Below are 21,400 nucleotides of genomic sequence, written 5' to 3'. Positions count from 1 at the left end.
ATTTGTGTTAAATTCAAAACTTTAGTATGTAATTAAGTTCAACTAGAGGCCATCTCAACTCAGTACTTTGGCTCATATAATCTGTGTTAATACTTCCATGTTGATGAAACTGTGCATATTATTTTTTTTAAAAGGCTGAAGAGAATATAGTTCATGAAGTCCATTGCAAAAGGTGCGCAGCAGACAGCTGTCACTGGATGCAGAAGCTGTGGGCAAGAGACCGGAAGGGAGCCATTCTGCAGCTTCCCCTGCTTCAGCACACCACACAGGTACAGATGAGAAACCGTCACACCCAGGACATGCTACAGTACTGTTCTTTACACTGTCTAAATATATGCATTTCTTCCAAGATGCAAAATGTCTTCCTTTCTCTCTCTAATTATTGTCTTTTATCTCCCAGGAAGTAATACAGATTCAAATGCAGTATGTAGTCAATGAAAACAAGGTGGGCAGAAGCTGGATTCCTAGAGCAGGCGTGAAGGCTGCGCACACATGGGGGTCCCTGCCAATGCTACAGCAAGCGGACACCGCTTCCATACAGTGCGGGTCAGACTCTGAGGTGGGTGAGCACGAAGATACCCGATGTGGGTGGACCAGCGCGACACGAATATAAAGATGGAAAGGTAATTTTACTGAAAATATAAGGAAATAATGTCAAGTCTATAGAATAAGTGTTTGCCTGTTTTAATGAACCCATCAATATTAATGTAATATTTTAATTAAACATGACATCTGAATGATAAAACACGAGAACAATTTCACTATCAAGGAGTAATGTTATATACATAAGCCGCGTTAGCATACTACAGCAGATAAATTAGAGCTTGCCACATCACTGAGACCCCAAGCATTCCATATACCCTGAATCAACTTGTTTATTTGTAACAGAGAAATATGGTAATACATAGGAAATTAAAATGAAAATGCATCATCAATATGCTACAAAGATCCACCCTGATACAGACAAGGAAAAAAAAACCTCCACTTTTTGGAAACACATGGTACCTTCTCAAATAGTGTTTGATTTTAAATATCATGATAAAGGAAATCAAATACTTCATGATTAAAAGTAATGAATTAAAAAAAAGTTGCTATTCTTAGACTAACCTAAACAAAATTTGCAAATACGAGACATGTGTCTCTCTGTATTTGTGTGTGGATGCAAATACAATGAACCCATACCATCGCAGCATCAGCCAAAACTTTGCTTTCGATCCTTTATGTTTGGTTTTTGGAAAGTCTCATGATAATTAAGATGATTTCCTTTTCTTCATTTAAGAATCTGTTAGGTACTAGGTGAGTACTGACACAGGCCAGTGAAGCCAACGCTAACACCCATCTCCATCAGTGGGGCAGTAGAGTATTGTTCATTGCCTTAGTGTTGGTTAGCTTGAAAAGCTACCTCAACATTGTTGCATAAGCATTAAATTCAAAAGACATCTCGGAACTGTGGTATCAAGAGTGATATGGTTTCCAGCAGCAAAAACAGCCTAGTGTGGGGAAAGCGGCTTACACCTCACAGTTGATCCTTCCAGAGAACTGCTTTGAGGAGGTAGGAGAGTTAGCCAATGATGCTTGCACTGGAGAACAAGGTATGGGGAAGTTCTCTTTTGTTGGGTGAGGGTTAGAAAAATCTGAACTGTGTTTTGAATTTCTTTCCTATAAAAAGAGTGGGATTTTTTTTCATAAGAAGTATGGTTGATAATATTGAAACCTCCCTCACATAAAACATTTATTCAAAACTTCAGAAAATTCCAGCCAACTTTGGAATTGGTCCACATGATGATTCTACTGGAAAACATTTATCATCAACTCACATTTTAAAAAAGTAAAAATAAGAAAAAACTTAGCTATACCAGGACCTGTCTGTGAGGTCCCAGAGAGAGCTGCCCTGGTCATCCCTGGTTCCCTGAGAACTTGGACGTTCTGATGAAGGCAAGCTTTGTTAATGTGTCTATTTTCAGTCTGTTCCTTGCCATTCACAGTGTGTTAGGCAGCTTTTGGGCCTTCTCTAGATATTCTTTGTAACTAACCCCATTCCAGTTTCTTCTGCATAATTCTTTTCTCTGAACATCAGGCATATGTGGCAGCTAAGAAAAGAGGCATTGCTTATACTTGGAAGACTCACTTTCATCTTTCTAGAACAAATCAAGAGAAAAACTACACATCGCAGTTGAGTGTTTAGAAGATTCTCGACCCACAGTGTTTTCCAGTTTCGTGTAGATGCAGTTAATGTCCAAAAAGAGGTGAGTTCATAACGCTTAGACCCAGTAGAGAAAAAATACACTACAATGTTCACTTCCCCAGAGTGAGCCAGTCCATTTTATTTATTCAATGATATGCATGATAATAAAGAACCAACACAAAGCTCTCTGTCAAAAGAAACAAGACATATCCCAGGAGTTGCAAGGCATGAGATGGACGTCAGCTAAGTGAACTCACTTAGGTGGTGAACAGACAGCTTCCATCCTAACCATACTGAGAGAGCGTGTAGATGGAGGGACGCCCTACATTTTTATCTAATGCTTACCTAGTTTCTACAAAGCATTTTCCAATCTAGACCTTGCCCTCTCCCCTCCACCAGTTTGTAAGTCACTGAGGATTGGACCCATACGGTTGCACAAGGAGAGGTAGATGGTACAGCTGTCCTCTCACACAGAGACCCCTCAACGACTCTGGGGGAAAACAACACAAGGCTTTGTCATCCAAAAGTAATTAGTTGCAGAGTACAAAAACTTTTTGGAGCAGAATGCATACAAACATGAGAATCATAATCAGCCCAAACTGAGAATCAGTAAATTCTTATAGAGATGCACATGTTCACTATACCTTACAAAGTGTTCTCATAGATGTAGAATCTAAGATCATACTGTAGAAAATATTTTGTCTCATATAAAAACTCTTAACGTATTTTAAAAAGGCTTTGATGACAGACAAGAAGACAAATCTGAGAAAACATTAATTTTTAGGGTGCTCAGAGGACCACATGTCCTAGGAACCCTGGCTCCTGTTCTAGGCGAATGCCAAGTGTTAGCAATTCTCCCAGGGATGTTCACTGTTGTGCAGAGAAAACCAGATGAGGATTCCAGCAAAATGAGAGAGGAAGTGGGGAGGAAGCCGAGCACAACACGGCCTGCTTAAAAAAAAAAAAATGGAAGAATATAAATCAAACCAATGGTGAGCACACATCAAGGACATTTGTGCTGATGAGTCTTTATGGGGTTGGTGACAAGAAAGTCAGGAAAACAAGAGCACAAATAAGTAATGGGCTAAAGGAGAGGAAAAATACAGAGTCCTGAAGATAAGACTTGAAAGGTAAAGTTTCCATAACTCCACGCCTCTCAGGCCACCTCAACGTATTACTTTTATTTATTATTTTTACAACATCTCAATAATTTAAAGATCAGTTATTTATTCACAAAACTGCAACGCTGACATCTTCCTCTGACTTGCTTTCACACTGGGTCATTTGGGGAGGTTTTTGGTTAGGGTGTGTCACAACCACCAGCCACTTTTCATCTCCGTAACTCAGGAAAGTTCCTTCTCCTTTCAGCCCCGGGGCCTCACTCTGCAACTGCTCTGGCCATCGTCTGATCCTCAGGTCAACACTTGTCTAAGCATGTCTGCAAGCGCTCCGTCACGGGGGGCGGCAGAGTGTTGAGCAGGCTGTCCTCCACAATCAGGCAGCTCCGCTTCAAGGACTGACACCCTTCCAGCTCGGGTGGCAGTGTCTCCAGGTAATTCCCAGCCAGCTCCAGGTAGGTGAGGTTTGACAACTCACCCACCAGAGGGGACAGATCTGTCAGGCTGTTCTTCCCCAGGAGCAGACACTGCAGCTTCTTGCATTGGAAGAGCCCGTCTGGTAGCATCTCAATCTACAAGGAAAAAAGAAGCAGGTGAAACCGGTTTTGACTGGCTCCGACAGCACATGCATGTACTTCCCTTCCAGTTACCTTTTTGCAAAAACATGCCTGCAGGTCCACAGAGAAAGACATCATCACATTGGCGGTAACTTTGAGGTGCAGGCAAAAGAGAAAGGAGTGGCCAGCGGAGCCCTGGCCACTGAGCAGCTGCACTCTCTTGAGTGAGGGTGGATGACCAACGTGATTCTTAAAGAGAAAGCACTTACACAGCCGGTGTTTCTAAGATTAACGAAAACGAGCCAGGAAACCCAGGAGAACCGTAGTTACTCAGTCCTGGATCAGAAATAAATTACTCTCCAGAGCCCTCATAAAGATCTTACCAGGCTAATCAGTGAGCAACGCCCCAGAGCCTCCTGAGAGCAGGCAAGGCTATTTCCTAAACTGCTTAAGAGAATGAACCCTACCTTTTTATATTCAGTGGTCTACAGAAACAGAGATAAAAACAAAACAGGCTTGTCTATACACATACACTTCACGTCTATACACATACACTTCACGTCTATACACATACACTTCACGTCTATACACATACACTTCACGTCTATACACATACACTTCACGTCTATACACATATACTTCACGTCTCCACAGACACACACTTCTGAGTATTTGCTCTTCTTCCTATGCCCTCACATCCGTTAAAAGATTCACATGACACTGTGAGGAATTTTAAATACGGTAAATAACCTGCAGCTGGGTCTACTTGAAAGCCGCCCCAGCTGAATGCTCCCCTCCATGACGAACAGGGTGTGTGAGTGTGTAATGAAATGGATTCACCATGAGACCTCACAGGAAGAGGCTGAGCGCGTACCATCCCTTCAACTCATGGCTCCATTGGGGAACTCGGGAGGGAGGGACATCTGTGGACTAGAAAGCTCACCTGTATTGGTTTGTGACACCATGAAACTGTTGGCTTCCTAGTTCAGGAAGCGGCTTTGCTGTGCCTGGATGAAGGGCACTAAAGGGCTGTAATGGCATCCTCTGATGGCCTAATGCACACCCCACTGAGCCAGCTCTGAGGGGCACAGAGTTCTCTCCTCAAAAGGATTCTTTTCATACAAATTCAAAACCGCAAAATTGCATTAAAAATGCTCAACACTGATAACTCCTACACTAAAATAAGACATAAGCACAGGAAAAATTGCATGCTTATTGCGTTTCTTCTCAGGCACAGATGTAAGCCATTACCTACGCGGATTCAATATTGAGAAAGGCAGGCAAGGCAGGCAGAGCAGCAAGGCACACAGGGAGCCGCTTTGCAAGCCACTCCCCTAGCTCAGGAGCTGGGTCCTACATAGCCGGGCTCAGCTGGGACTTGGGAGACACCCTGAAGAGAGGGAAGGCATGGCTCCCTGGCATTCAGTAGACATGTGCTGAATGGCTTCCACGTGCTGGGGATAAAGTGCGGAGCACCACACAAGGCTCGAAGATTTCTGTCTGAAGCAGGCTGCATGAAAAACCAGCCTCGAAGCTGTGGACATCTTAGGTGGGACAATTCTGGCTGTGGGGCTGTACTGTACCTTGTAATGCCTTCCTCCCCTCTACCCCTAGCTTCCAATAACACTCTCCTTCCCAGCTGTTACAGCCTCAAATTATCTTCAGCCAGTGTCTCTTGAGGGGGCAAAATGACCTCCAGTGGAGTACCCTGTCCGGAGAATCGCACTGACTGGTACGATTGCACCAAGGACGCACGTGTCCCAGATATTCAGGAGGGCACCCCAGGCCCCACCACACCCGGGAATCCCACAGTCCCCTTCCTCCAGCTCCACATGGCCACCCACCCGGCAGGTGCTCATCCTGAAGCAATGCCCTCACAACTCTCCCGTCCATGCCACTGGATTCCCATCTTCTCCCACAGTTCTGAGTTTGTGGTGTTGGTGACTTCTGAAGGCCCTCAATGGAGACAGGGACTGCACGGGGAGGTGGACAGAGTCTCTGGGGCTGGGCCAATGCCAGGGGCTACCAGGTCCTCTGACTATGCGCCACTTTGAGGTGGTGGTACCCATTCCTGTGAGCTGAGGGGTCAGCTAAGGGGCTCTGTCCAGGCCAGTGCTCAGCTGAGGTGCAGGGTCCTAACTTAACTACTTAATCTAAATTTCCTAAACTAGGAAGGGGAGCTTTTCCTTCCATGAACTAATTGTATCCTGAACTAAATTATTTACATTTAAAAATAGCTTACCTTCAAGTTCATAACACCAAACAGCATTTGGCTTGGCACAGTACTCACTATAAAAATGATTCTGGGGCTGGGGATGTAACTTGGGTTTTGGGATGCTTGTCTAACATGTTTGAAGCCCTGGGTATGATCTGCAGCTGGGCATAAACTGGGTGTGTCGCTGTGTGCCTGTAATCCTAGCATTGCACAGAGGCAGGAAGCGTTCAAGGTCATCCTTGGTGGTCTAAATCTAGAGCACGTGAGATCCTATTTTCAAAAACAGTTCCATAAAATTATGTGTCATTCTTTGAACATGTCCCTTTAGCCCGAATCGTGCATGATTTCTATATTTTTACATTAGTTATTAAGGTGCGTTTCATCTTCCCACAAGTTCCTAAGAAAAAGATACCTTGCTCAAACACATGGCAAATCCAACCTCCTCTTGGAGAAACAAGTGTGTATTCACACATTAAAGGCACCTGGGGTGAAAAACATGATTCAAAGAGAAACAATGGATGTTTTCTACGAGAACCCTATTACCCTCCCGTGCTAGGGGCTCTGGGGACTCTGCCATGGACACTTGTCCCCCGAGGACTGCCCTGACTTGGGGACTCTCTGCTCATGGCTTTGCAGGAAGCAGAACTCCCCACTACCAGATTCTCTGTCCCTAGGTCCCCCGTAAATAGAGAATGGGGCCTTCAGGAAGAGAGAACCAGATGCTCACATGTGAGCTTGCCTGCCACAGGGAAAGGACAATGAGAGGGAGCCTCTGTACCAGGGTCCAGATGCAGAACACACGGTGTCCGGCCCAGCACGCATGTCACAGTGCGTGAGCTGTGTCCCTCTGCGCTTGATCTCGGCTCTGGTCTCTTCCCTGGAGTCTGCCTTACTTCCTTCTTGACTGTATCCAGGTCTGGTTTGGCAGACAACTTTCCAGTGCTACTGTGACATGCTTGTTATCTTCTTAGTACATGGTATCTTATTTATATTACAATACATATTTATGTAGCCATTATGAATGCTTGTAATTTTCATAAATATTTTAGTTTCCGCCTTAGAGCCATGAGATCTTCAAGATTAGATGGTTCCTAAGTGTCTGCATCTCCACATGAAACATGAATCCCCACCTTTCTTTAACAAGGACCCCACCGGTGGCTGATGTAAGTCTGGACAGTCTCGGCCACACATCAGCTCCCTTTTCATGTCAAATGCACACCCAGCCTCTTAGGGACTGTGTGGCCAGACGAGAAATCTTATCCTGACCCTTCTATTCTCACACTTGTGGCTGTTACCAACAAGACTTGTTTGAATACTAGAACACTCATATCGAAGAATATTCTCTGCCTTCCCCCGACTTCCCACTGTCAGGCCACACGGTTCCATCAGTGGGTCATTTCGTTTTTAAAATATGTATTTTTTAAAGTACTTATTCTTTCATGATTTCCAGCACGCACTCTGCTCTTTGATGAAAGTCCCTCCCATTATCCTCTTTTACCTCCTCCCCCTCAGTCCAGGCATGGCGGCCAGCACCTTTACCAACTGACCATCTTCTGTGACCTGCTGCCTTTAATGAGGGCTGCCTGCATGCACACACACAAGACACGGCAGTGTGGTGGAGGCAAAGGGGAGCCACCGTCCCGGGACTTTCCTTCTCACTGGCTACCTCCATCTCCTTACTCTTCTCTGACTCTGCACTCTGGGGAGAGCGTTCCTGACCCACTGACAGGTGTCATGTTCACCCTGAGATGCGCAGCAATAGACCCCTGCTCAAGGCACACAAGGACCCACCATTCTACTCTGGCCACGGCGTGCATTTGGCCTAAGACTTTCTTATGCTGTAAAGTAACTTCCTTTACTCATGGTAGCACTTGTCCAACTTGATCAAGAGTCTGACATTCTCGTCTCTTTCAGACATGGCCAGTCAAGAACCCTGGCATCAATGGTCTTAATTTGCCTAATCATGTCCTGAAAAGCATAACTAGACACCAGCTGTTTAAAAGCTGTAACTTTTTTAATTTGAAAAAAAATTGAAGTGTGGAGAGTCTATACCCAACTTATATGCCATCTGATTATAAATGACAATACAATATTAATTCTTGTTGTGGAATATTTGTTTAACTAGGCAAAGATGTGTTACATTTGTTTTACTTTGCCTTCCTAAGGAACCTGATTGGTCTAATAAAAAGCTGAACGGCCAATAGCTAGGCAGTAGAGGGATAGATGGGGCTGGCAGGCAGAGAGAATAAGTAGGAGGAGGAATCTAGGCTTGGGAGAGAAGGAAGGAGAAAGAGAGGGAGACGCCGGGGCCAGCCAGACAGCCATGGAGTAGGACATACAGAAGGAAAAAGGTAAAAAGCCCCGAGGCAAAACGTAGATGAAGAGAAACAGGTTAAAATAAGTTATAAGAGCTGGTGGGACAAGCCTAAACTAAGGCGGAACATTCATAACTAGTAAGTCTCTGTGTCATGATTTGGGGGCTGGTGGTCCAAGAAAGCCTGCTACAAATTCTACCCCTAGAAAAAAAGCACCAATGGTCTTAAGGCTTCTTTAAGTTTACCTGCCAAGAGTTTGACGTGTTCATGCAAGTAATGCATGGCCAGCTAACTATTCGAGTGGCGACTTCACTGGATCACAAATAGAATCAGTGCTTTCCCAAACAATTGTTCATACTTTTTACTCCAGCTGGAACAATGGAACAATGAGACCTAAACTAGTTTACCAACTCAACTTCACTGCCATTTTCTATTTGATCAGCACCAGCATCCAGAGACCTCAGAGATGCAAACCAGGGTGTCTTTCACCAGACCTACTCAATCAGAAGCTTTATGTGTATGTGTGTGTGTGCCTGTATGTGTGTGTGCCTGTGTGTCTGTGCATCTGTGTGTGTGTGTGTGTGTGTGTGTGTGTGTATGTGTGTGTGTATGCATGTGTCTGTGTGTGCCTATGCGCGCATCTGTGTGTGTATTTATTGGCAGAGGGCTGTCATGAAATGTGTATTTTAACAGGCTCTTCAGGTAATTGTCATGTATACTGCTAGTCCAAATTGGTCTATTGTAATTTTATTGTAAATTTAAAACCTCAGGCTGAGAGATTTCTCATTTACCATGGGCTGGGGCACACTTCTTTTATGCATGAGTCTCAGCATTCTAAAAAAGCAACGTGAGCTTCTTTCTCATCTCAATTTTCTGGCATCTTTTTAATACCCATGCTGTCAAATCTAAGTGCAGAAGATACATATTTTGGGATGCGTTGGAAGAAAGCAGCAGTACCCACTCCTCACGTGGAGAGGCCAGTACGTTCTCGCCTGGATTTCAGCGCTCCCCTCTCACACACACACACACACATCACCCCCATTCTGTGGCCCGTCAGACCAGCAAGATTTTTTCCCCTTTGTCCTCCTACTTCACATTTTAACCTAGGAAATGACTCATTTTCCCCCCTTGTTTCTGTGAAGTTACATTTTCCTTAACTGATGCAAATTATGGTTCATTTTAAAGCATGGATGCTGGAAAGAGACTCCAAGAAGCCCTAGTGTTGCATTATGGAGCTGGGCCTTTCATTCTGAATTGTCTCTTTAGAGGTATGTGCAGATTGCAAGTTTTTTTTTCTTACTGTATAACAAAAGGCATTTATGAATAATTCATAATTCCGTCAGTTTAAAAAGGTTATTCTTGGTAAATTTTACCAAGCTTTCTAAGTACTCAAGACCTTCCCAAACAAAAGCCAGCTCTACCCTCACTAAATTAATGACTTTAAACACTTTAACTGTGACATTTGTGCAGAAAGTGGGGAAAGAGAGTCACGAGAACATTTGTTGAACAACTACGATGGGTTAGGAACGGTGCTGATGCCTCCACGATAATGTGTGAGATAGGAATCCCATAGTCAGGGCTTTGGTAATCGATCAGGATCACAGGGGATGAGGCTGGGCATGCCCTGCCCCCCACCGACGTCCCCCCACATTCCACACCGCAAGCTCGGCACAAGCAAGCACAGATTTACTCACGTTGTTGTTGGTCACGTCGAAGGACTGCAGGTTGGTCAGGTACTGGATTTCCTCGGGAAGGAAGGTCAGGTGGTTATAGCTCAGATCCAAGTAGTGCAGCTTGGTGCATAGGAAGAGCTGCAAGGGCAGGCTCTCGATGTTGTTGTGGCCCAGGAAGAGCTGCTCCAGGTTGGACAGCGCTCCGATCTGGGCGGGGATGTAAGCGATGTTGTTGTGCCAGAGCTTCAGGCAGGAAAGGCGCGGCAGGTGCTGGAAGCTGATGATCTCCTCCACGGTCTTCAGGTTATTCTCCTTGAGGTCCAGCTCCTGCAGGTTGTTCAGACTGAAGATGGAGTGAGGGATGCGCTCCAGGTCACAGCTGAGGAGCTCCAGGCTCTTCAGGTTGACCATCTTTTTCAAGTTGTTCAGCACGACCAGTTTGCTGCCCTCGTTGTCGAGGGACAGCTTCTGCAAGGAGGGCAGCAGGTCCGTCACCACCTGGGGGATGCGGGACAGGCTGCTCCGCAGGTAGAGGGTCCTCAGGTTCTTCAAGTCCTGAAAGCCCTCCAGCTGCATGGTGCTCAGCTGCTCGGGGAGAACACAGCCTGACAGGTACAGTTCCTTGAGGTTCTTCAGGTGGAACACCCAGCGTGGGATCTTTCCCATTTCAGTAAATTTCAGGCGGAGGATTTTTAAGTTCTCCTCCAGGAAGGTCAGGGCAGGATGGTCGACTACCAGAGACGAATGGTATACATGAAGCTCCCTGAGGTTAACAAGTTGAGAGACGGCGGCCGGCAGCTTGACCTCAGGGATGAGCTCCAGGCTCAGCACCTCCATCTCCGTTAACTCAAAGACGTTATCCGGAAGACCGCTGAGCATGAAGAGATGCAGCTCGACCTTGTCCTGGGAATTTTTCACAAGCTTGCTTTTCAGCTTCTCCACCGTCCACTCATTGTTGAGGTTGATCTGCTTCAGTTTGTTCTCACTGACCTCTGACAGGAAGATGGAGAAGCGCTTGGAGTACAGGGGATCGTACTGGTCGGCCAGGTGGAGGATAAAGGCAAAGTCATTCCTGACGTCAGGGATGTCACTGTAGTTGCTTTTCTCCCTGAGTGCCTCAAAGGAGTACTGCTTCAAGGAGCTCCTCAGCATCCACCACAAGCTATAGGAGGAGGTGAGGCCATAGAGTATCACCAAGATGACATAAAATGAAGCCAGGACCTTAAAGATTTCTGCCAAGGAGTAGACACACTGGTAGCGCTTATAGCCTGTAAATGCCTGCATATCAATCAAACAGTCGATTTCAAGAGTGATGCAGCTCAAGAAATACGGAACGTACGATACAATGAGGACAAACAGGATGACTTTGACTATTATCTGCTTCAGGTACACCCGGTAAATGATGTCCCTTTGTTCCACATGCAGGCGGAACCTTTTCACTTTTTCAAAGATGGCCTTGGCCTGTTCTCCTTCCTTCTTGTCCAGGACACTAGAACTGGGACTCTCTATGCCGGGTGACTCCAAGCCTGGCTGTGGGTAGGGCGGCGACTGCTTGCTGGCATCGTTGTCGGCAGGACCCCCGGGGTTTACGAGCAAGGTTTTGGGTTTGCAGCGTTTCAGGGGCCTCACCGACTGTTCGGCCACTGTTTCTGACAGGGCACGCGTGGTCCACGGAGAATCGAAGCACTTGTGAAGGATGGCCACAAAGTGCTCCAGCCTGGAGCTGGTGCTGGGGTAGTGAAGCCAGAAGTTGCTGCAGGCTGCGAAGATGAGTGTGTGCAGAAGCACCAAGTAGGGGAAGAACTTGGCAAACCAGTGGAGCTCTTTCTCGTAACAGACAGCGTCGATGTAGGAGTACTGCTGCCGGTGGAGGTCGTTCTGGATCCGGAGCGGCGCCGGGAGGAGCATGCCCGGGGTCGAGGACGTGTTCTCGCCGGCTTTCAGAAGGTCCCAAGGCACGGCGCAGTGATTGCCGAACTCCACCTTGCATGGGAGACAGCACAGAACCCTGCTCTGGGTAAGCTGCAGGGCGCCGGCCAGCACGGCCACCAGCAGCATGACGAGGGTGATGTAGTACCAGAAGACGTCCCACCACGGCTTCAGGATTTGATAGGACGACTGGGCGTCTGCTAAGTATTTCAGCTCCGTTAGTGTGATCATGACTCCCTTGTAGAGAACGGAAACTGGAGGGGGAAAGAAAAGAAACCCCGCTGAAACCATTCCAGCGCACCCTTTTGTTGGTGTGTGTTTGTGCTCTGAGACAGGGTCTCAGGTAGCCCAGGCTGGCTTCAAACTCCCTATGTAGCTGAGGCTTTGCCTGAAGCTCCCAGTCTTCCTGATTCTCCCTTCCAGTTGCTGGGCTGACACATATGCACCAGCACCTGGGGTGCATCTCACGCTCATGCCTGTACACACTCGTTCTACCTACCCGGCAGGATTTCAGCAGAGAGGTAAAACTCAGGATGGAGGACGGATCCATGGGCAGGTAAGGCTTCTAGTTTCAACTCCAACCTAAACCACACCAAGCTAGAAAGCCTGGGGACCATTTGGTGACACTCCTGTAAAGGGCCTTGGGGACAGCGTTGAAGCAGCTCTGCAGCTGCCTCCTGGATTTTAACTCCAAGGCCGGGTTAACTGTTCTCACACACGTCCTACCCTCTGAAACCCAGATAAGCTCCTTCCCAGACAGAACCCCCGTGGGCAGTGTCTTTTACCACCAAAGAGTCATCTCAACCACCACCTAGAGCCTTTCTGAGCAAGCTCTGCCTCACAGAAGCATCCCCCAGGCTTGGAGGACTCCGCCCAGTCCTCACAAAGCAAATGGCAACAGGAACCTCCCTGTTCTCTCCAGGCCTCCACTACGTCACTTAAGTACATGGCTGTGCGAACACTTCAGAGCATTTAAAGGTGGGGAAACAGCTGTAATGGTTTAAAAAGGAGCGGTGGAGAGGAGCCCAGAGGAGGACAGGGGAACCTCATGTTTAAAGGGACAGCACAGAGCTATAGGGGCGCTGGATCACGGTGTCCCCTTTGCTGGCTGTTCTTACCTTCAAAACCAAGGTGTGAAAGACTCAGACCCTTTACAATAAATTATCAGTAATGCTTTCTAAGAACCCCCTTCTAGTGTGTTCAATGATATTTTGGGGCTTAACACGAGAATTTTCTGTTTGGCTCACATAATCCTTTGGGGATTAGGAAGACGGGCAAGGTTATCTCACCTTGACACAAATTATGGGAGGCTGCAGTGAGGGTACAAGGCAGGAGGAAGAGTTAGGGTCTGATCCCTAAAGGGTCAAATTCTCAAAAACAAATCCAGTCAGCAAAACCCAGACTGCCTGTAAGACGGCAGAGCGTCACATACAGGGAGACGGTTGAATCTTGCAAAGTGTTTGCAGGACAACAGCTGTGGCAGTTTGAATGTAACTGGCCCCCATAATCTGATGGGGAGCGGCACTATTAGGTGTGGCCTTGTTGGAGGAAGTGTGTCACTGTGGGGGCGGGCTCTGAGGTTTCCTATGCCCAGGTCACTGCCCACTGTCGACTTCCTGTTGCCTCCAAGATGTAGGACTCTCAGCTACTCCTCCAGCACCACGTCTGCCTGCACACCACCTAAACTGTAAGCCAGCCCCAATTAAACATTTTCCTTTATAAGAGTTGCCATGGTCACGGTGTCTCCCCTGACTAAGATTGCAACAAAAAATCATGGTAGCTGGCAGGGCAGACCTACCCCATGTCCAAGGGCTTCTTCTTGCCTTCTTGAGTATTAAGTCATCCCCTTTCCTGGGCCTCAGTTACTCTCTAGAGACCATTACACCAGTGACATCTCCTCCAAAGTCTCCTTGGTTCTCACTGGTCCTTCTGGAGAAACAGGTACTCAACCTTGAGTTCCAGGAGTGCTACAATCTAAGTCCCAGGAGCCTGTTACAGAGGCTGCTACAAGTGAGCAATCTCTCGTGCTGGCATCCTCGGCAGGTCCTGCTCATCTGACCACACACCCTTACCTGCTCTTCCACCTGTTAGGACACCCCTTGATCCCTTATTTTACCTCCTGGGATGTAGGCTCACTCTTTTTATTTATATTCTCTCTTGGAATAGAATCGTAAATGTATTCAGTTTCCTCCACAGATCCAGGGCTAGACTGTAAAATTCACCAGGTCTTTCCTCCTTTACTCTGTTAGCAGATCTGACCCTTAATTCCTCTCATTCTGACTTACTCTCACAGCAGTTAACCACAACTTTGTGTCAAAGCAAAACAACCTTGCCCTCCACCCCAATCTCAAGAATTACACGAGATTCATAGAATTGTTCTGGTAAAAAAAACAACACAAAAAACAAAATACCAAAAGCACAATAGAAAAGGGTTCGTATAAAACATCACTGGATGAAATAACATAAAAAAAAAAAGAGAAAGAAAGAAAACTTCATGGATTTTAACCAAGTGTGCGTACTTCCAGCCAACCGAGTGATAACATTTATGCTCAATAGTGACCCAACCTTTGGCCATATTAACAGTGATCCCCGATAACGGGGCAGCAGTTTTGTGCCTGTTTAGTGAGATCATGCTTGGAACCTAACACTCCGTTAAAGACAAAACAGGCAACAGCATGATCAGGAGTGGCTACCTCAAACCCTCCACGATGGAGGAACACAAGGCGGGGACCACAGCAGGGATGGAAAGGAACACTGTGTGCACGCTGGAACCTGATACGACCCAGTGGCCACCACGGACCACACTGCTCTGGTGACCAACAGCACACACTGGCTGTGTGGTCATGGCAATGAAATACGCAACACAGTGCAGTGACAGCTAGGCCTGTGATAAGGTGTTAACATTGCCTCCTGGAAAGGTAAGGAATGTCACCAGAGCCCCAGCTGAGAGTGTATCTCCCATTCCCACTGGAGCTGCACCCAGTGTTTGGGGGTGCTGGCACAAGGCATGAAAGGATGATGGGGGGAGTTGGACTTGGGGGAGAATAGAGAATTAGGGGGCTAGAGGAGTGTTTTTATTTATTTTATTTTTATTTTTATTTTTTTACAGTATTACAGCTTTTGTGATCTGTTGCCCCTCCTCCTGGCAGTAACCCCAATGAACTCATTGGTTTATCAAGAAAGACTGGATGGAATTAGTTTCTTTGTTCTGTTGGTACCTCATCTGTGGTGAATAGATATTTTCTGTCTCCTTTAAAATGTGGCAAAATGTTCCTCATAAATGAAAGAGTATGTGGATTTGTTTTAGAGGCAGAACTAGCTGAGTAGAAGGTTGATAAAGACATATTTTAGGGGGAAAGGTCTCATGTAGCCCAGGCTGGCTTAAACATGATATATAGCCAAGGCTGGCCCTGAATTTCTGGTAGAATTATAGGTATGTGCTACCATGTGAGACCAGTCATCTGATTTTGTGTGTTGGTGGAACATAATTTAAGTGGATGTTCTTTCAACAGTTCAGCTCTCTGTCCTAGCTGGGTCTTGATGGATAAAATGACTGTCCACCAGGAACACTACAAATTTCTTGTAATGGAAAATATTTCTTGTAATGGAAAATAAGAGTGAATCATATCATCTCCAGAGATTTTTCCAGCCTGAGCTTATGAACTTACTCATTCCCTACAGTTCTTGAGAGTTATAGCCATTTAATATCTCAAACTGATACTGGGAAGAAATAACGGCTCAAATAATGAAGAAAGTATTTGACAGGGAGTCGAGATTGCTCAACAAAGACTATAGGCCAACACTGACCTCAACAACACTGACTGTGTTTATACTCACTGTCACGAAGAAATGAGGCAAAGCCACCACGCTTCAATCGGGAGGTCTACACCTTTTGAAGTTTCTTAGACACACCATCTCGGAATTTGTTTTCATCCTACGAGGAAACAAAAATATCTTGGAGATACTGTTTTCAGAGACCCTCTCCATCAAATGTTACAAAGATATATTTTCACAAGTCAGTTCACTCCCACCTAAGGCGCATCTTGGCAAAGCTCTGTAGGCAGGACCCCACCCACATGCCTCAGACTACACCCATCCCTGGACTTCCTTTTTATTATGGAGAAATTTCAGTGTGCTATATGCAAAAATCCTCTATAACACTGAGCCTTTCCCAAGCATCTTACATACGTCAATCTCTCTTGTCCCGCCTCACTGCAACTGGTCTTACTTGTATTTGTCAGGTGGCTTACTGACCCATGAAATTTCTAATCCAACTTAAAACCACCTATCTGCTCAAATAACAATTCAGTGTTCAAAAAATTTAGCCTACTAAGTCCATCAGCCATGAGATAAAAACATTATTTTTACACAAGGCTTAGAAACACAGCCCTCTTTCCCTGAAGTGGTATCAGTAGACAGAGTTGGCCTTTGTGTTAATACTGTTTTACCTTGCAGTTGATAAGAGCCATTCTCTACGTCTACTTCCATCACATATGGGAGTTAAACTGCATATACACTGATGACCTTGAACTGTAAGGAGATTTCAAAATGCTAACATTGTTTTTACAATGCTAGACACTGAGTACAGGGTCTTTGGACAAGCTAAGCACACAGCCTACCACTGAGCTACATCCACAACTTTTAATAATTTTAATAATTTAATATAGAAATGATTTTTACTGTTCGAGGATCCTTTTTGAGAAGGTTGGGAAGATTTATATTTGCTCTGAAGATAGCATCCTTTGACAAATGATTAAGTACTTAAGAACCAGCAAAAGATACAAACCTCCAACTACAGTCATACTTTCTTTTAGTAGTAATCTTGTGCTGGTATTACTGGGTATGTTTACAATTTCCTTTGGGCTTATGAAGCCACACAGGGCACCTGCTAAGCAGAAAGTCAGATTAGTTAAAGTTGCCACAGAAATCCAACTACTTGAATGTGTCACCACACAGCTGCATATGCATGCAGTGAGCGGGATGAATGATCACCACACAGCTGCATATGCATGCAGTGAGCGAGATGAGTGTGTCACCACACAGCCGCATATGCATGCAGTGAGCAGGAAAAAGGCGCCAGGGGAGTGAGGAGTAGCTCAATGGTGGATCACGGATGCTTAGCATGTGTGAGGCCCTGGTTCAACCCCTAGCGCTGGAAATTTAAAAAGATATCTGAAGCTGGGCATTGTGGCAGAAGCAGGTGGATCTCTGTGAGATGGAGGCCAACCTGTCTACACAGCAAGTTCCACGACAGCCAGCCACACAGAAGGGGGGGGGAGTGGGGAGGGAAAGAGACTCTATCTCAAAACAATAAGCAAAAACAAACAACGTGATCTGATGCATATTTTCATAGTCTTCCATTACATCGCAGAAAAAACTCCTTGGGAAGTTCTACTATCCTAGGTAACCGTCATGTTCAGCATGTTACCAACATCATGGTATTTCTTAGACAACAGATTCTCTTAGCTATTACAAACACATTTTCTACATCACAGGAAGAGGCATAAACCCACAACTGAAGGTAACTGTAAAATAATCTTAAGGAGAAACTATGAAGAACTAACTGTCCAGGGGACTCCAAGGGAAAAGGTTCTGCCCCACTTATCCCATTAGAAATGAACTGTAAACTTTTCCCTTTGTCTTCTACAACACTGCCAGGCACGACTCAGCTGCTGCATGCATGCCAGGACACGGGAGTATATGGCATATGAATGCGGCCCCGACACATTTGTGGCTGATGCCCTGTCTCAGAGTCTGAAGTTTGGACACTTGCCAGCAGACTTGCCTCAGTTCACCTAATCTACCATATCATCAGATACCTCTGATGACGTTCTCACTAATAACATCAAATAAAAATGTTACAATTAATATCTTAATTGGCTATCTGCATTCAAAGAACATTTTATTTATCTGAAACTGTTTCATACTTCAACACGCCAGTGAGATAAACACTACATCTTCATGTGTTATAAACATGGGGAAGAAAACTGGCCCAAAGAACTCTCCTTGCTCAATGTAACAAAACTGTCAGGAAAAAACAATTACAACTGGAACTCAAACTATGAGCCTTGTCCACAGATCACATGACCTCAGTAAATCTAATTAATTATGCATGTCTCAGCTTTCTCAAAAGCTAGAGAAAGGCTTTTGAGATCTTTGCCCGGCATCTGCATCAGAACTGAGTTCTATTGTAGTCCCAGAAACAAGGGTTCAAGTGTTGTTTTCTGTGACTTTTCTAGTTACACACATACCATGTAATACCCATTCATAGCTAAAGATTTCCCACTAAATGTTTTCTACTGAACTGACTCCATCTTTAAATCCTGCACCAGGGTTTACAGATGCCTAAGAAGTCTGAAGCCTTCCTGATCTAACGCTGATTTTTCTAATTGATGCGCTTTAGAATTAGAGCCATTATGCCAGTGAACACTGTTTGTGCCCTAAACCTTTTCCAGACCACATATTAGCAAACAATGAGGAGGATTCAGTCCAAATGAGATCTCCAGTTCTAACACACAAATGCACTAAATCACTTCAAAGAAATAATGTGAAGAGTAATGGATTTTATGGTCCCAATCCCATTCCTTCAGCTTTTAAATCTCATTAAAAAGTCATCAAAGCTCTTCAAAGCATATGAATTCATCCTACAACCTCATCCCAATGTCTCCAAGACTGGAACAACAACACTCAAGTTAGGCATCTAGATTTCCCAGCGGTCCTTCTTTTACTTTGAAATCATTTCCAAAATAACTAGTGAAAATAAACAAGCAATGATCAGATGGTATTCAGCCATTATGCGCTGAGAACTTGATTCTGCTTCACAGACCTGGGCTTCTGATCTCAGACACATAACTAAGGCAAGGGTTTCCTCATAGAACTCTCCTACCACAGCATGCAGGGTCATCAGGCCCAAAACAGTGGGGCCACCAAACAGGACCATGACCCCACATTTTGTTATGATCATCCTAAGTATTTTGTTATAGTAGCAGAAAGTTAATGAACACATCAATTGAGGTAAAATTAATTACCACCCAGGAAGATCAGACAGACGTTCAGAAAGAAATGGGTCAAACGAAGTTAGATTTCAATTTTCTGACATTATAGGATCTTGCAGTTTTAACACATTAAGATAGGACACATATTTATACGACAAACTGAACATGCCGAAATGCAAAATGCAGCAAAATCATTCAGATGTTTGTGTAGGGCACATTCACAGCGACAGAACTGTGAGGTGGCCTGAGCAGGCAGCAGGGCAAAAACCCGGGAGCATTTGGGAGGAAGGGTTCTGGCTAACTGTTTTCTACTCTGTATCAGGATGGCCCACATCCCACAAAGGTTTATTCATTGGGATTTTATGGGTCTTTCTGTCACAGTGTTGGCCAGCCCCAAACATCCTCATACTGGTGAGGTAGCTGGTGCTAACACTTGAACCTACACAGTTCTCTGCTCAAACAAACTACTTATCAAGGAAGTCTCAGGCTAGTCCAGGAGAAGGGAAAGACAACAGGCTGTTCTTTTCTATGCCCCAACAGTCTCCTGGTCATAAATGACTCACATGTTTTCTACATGTAAAGCACACTAACCCTCCTGCAAAAGTTTTACCCCACCATGAAATCGAGTTCAGACTTGAGACCAGGATGCTCTGGGTGAGCGGATGGAGGGATACTGCCTTAACTCACTTGCAAGTTTCTATTGAGAGTCTTACACACGTACCCTTACTTTTATTTTTTACTGTGAAATCAAGTGCTTCTGATAGTGTTGCCCTGAATCTAGTGTTTGCACCTGAGGTCCTTTCTTTTTTAAGCCCTTTTGTGAGGTGCAGAATCAAGGAATAAAAAACAAACAAACAAAAACCACTTTATTTAGGATCCTCGACAATTTTAGACAGGGAATATTTCCTCTACATCCTGCTTAAAACCTGCACATTCCTTAATCCTCTTCTCTCGTAACACTTGGATCACTGTGTCTAGAAAAGGAGTCTCCAGTGTTCCTCTGAGTGTTCCATGTAGGTGATGGTTTGTTGAACTTCTGTCCATACAAAACAAGGACACAATTCTACTAAGTAACAGCTTCCTTTCTGGCCCTCGGCCGCCATGAAGACTATCTTCACGAGCTTCTCTGCCAGCTGCGCCCTGTGCCGGCGCCACACATTTCATTATGGTAGCACCGCACTTCAAGATACCCCTTTCTTTTTCTTTGGTTTTTTTGAGACAGGGTTTCTCTGTGTAGCTTTGGAGCCTTTCCTAGAACTCACTCTGTAGCCCAGGCTGGCCTTGAACTCACAGAAATCCGCCTGGCTCTGCCTACCGAGTGCTGGGATTAAAGGCATGCGCCACCACTGCCCAGCTTCAAGATACTACTTTCTGCCATTGTTACTTGGTCTGTCAAAAAACACACCAAATCTCAGTATCTAAAATAAACATGTCATTATTTCCCGTGATTTTGTCAAATAATGACTAATTCTATTCCACATGGTGTCTGCTGGGATGCTGGGATGCCTGGAAAGTCCCCCATGCCCCAGCCACAGGGCTGCATTTGGGCCACTGTTGTGACCCAGAGCCCAGCCTGGGCTTTTGGCTGAGGCTCTCCCAATGTCCAAGAGGTTCTGTAGACTGACCATCAATGGAGTTGATTTTAGGAAGAAATCTCGGGTCACAGATTCAGAAGGTCTATGTCACTTGAGGCTCTACCTCAGAGATCATGTTAGCACAAAAACCAGGGTCTTAATCCACTGTGGAATGCTGTGACCACTCAGGGAGGGAACAGGGCCTCAGAAAAGAATTCTTTGAGAGGAATCATTCTACTCTGGTGAGTGCAGACCAGAATTGCTGCAGAGGTGTGGAGGGATGTTCGGATCAGGAAAGGCAGGGAAGAAAATATTCTGTGGGCACAGGGGTCAGAGTTTCTGTCAACAGAAAAAGCATACGGAGACAGGTACTGGTCATCAGGTAACTCCCTGATGAGTTTGTGAAGCAATCATAAATAAGAATAAACAATCTAGATAAAAATTACTTTATTCACTGGAAGCTCCAGGAGAAAAGTACTGAACAAATAAAATTAAATTGAATATGAAAGACATAAGCTAAAATTACTGAATGAATACAATCCTGAAATCCCAAAGAACCTGACTTGGTTTGTTTTTTGTTTCTTTGGCAACAAGGTCTCACTATGTGTCTTTGGCTGGCCTTGATCTCAGAGATCCACCTGCCTCTGCCTCCGGAGAGTTGAGATTAAAGTGTTCCATTGCGTCTAGCTCTAAGTTGTTTTGAAGGTTAAGGAATGCTGCTTTACTCTGTTTCTACAAGCTACAGAATATATCATATATTAACGTTAGATGATGGTCTGTCTTGGAAATATCATACATTGGTAATGCTTTTAGTAGGCAACTATATTATCTACTTTGAG

At 45.1% G+C, this 21,400-nt stretch overlaps 1 protein-coding gene across 12 annotated transcripts in view; it reads right to left on the bottom strand.

The window, feature by feature from the left end:
* The window catches only part of Lrrc8b (leucine rich repeat containing 8 VRAC subunit B), an 87,613-nt gene that overhangs the window by 17,525 nt on the left and 48,688 nt on the right, over positions 1 to 21,400 (bottom strand). For 5 of the 12 annotated variants that reach the window (XM_076546862.1, XM_076546861.1, XM_076546867.1 and 2 more), the window contains 3 exons: positions 15,830 to 15,926; positions 10,085 to 12,246; positions 2,295 to 3,875 (listed from right to left, as the gene is read on the bottom strand). In XM_076546862.1, the coding sequence (XP_076402977.1) occupies positions 3,603 to 3,875; positions 10,085 to 12,223 (2,412 nt within the window). In that variant the 5' untranslated portion in view covers positions 12,224 to 12,246; positions 15,830 to 15,926 and the 3' untranslated portion in view covers positions 2,295 to 3,602. Of the gene's footprint in view, positions 1 to 2,294; positions 3,876 to 10,084; positions 12,247 to 15,829; positions 15,927 to 16,440; positions 16,466 to 16,778; positions 16,881 to 21,400 lie in introns of those variants that run through there. The other 7 variants (XR_013043075.1, XR_013043076.1, XR_013043077.1 and 4 more) reach the window with 4 other exon arrangements.

The sequence above is a fragment of the Peromyscus maniculatus genome, chromosome 10, assembly GCF_049852395.1.
Source record: "Peromyscus maniculatus bairdii isolate BWxNUB_F1_BW_parent chromosome 10, HU_Pman_BW_mat_3.1, whole genome shotgun sequence".
Classification (NCBI taxonomy): Eukaryota; Metazoa; Chordata; class Mammalia; order Rodentia; family Cricetidae; genus Peromyscus; species Peromyscus maniculatus.
The sequence above is the reverse complement of the archived record's forward strand: the minus strand, read 5'-3'. Positions and strand labels throughout refer to the sequence as shown.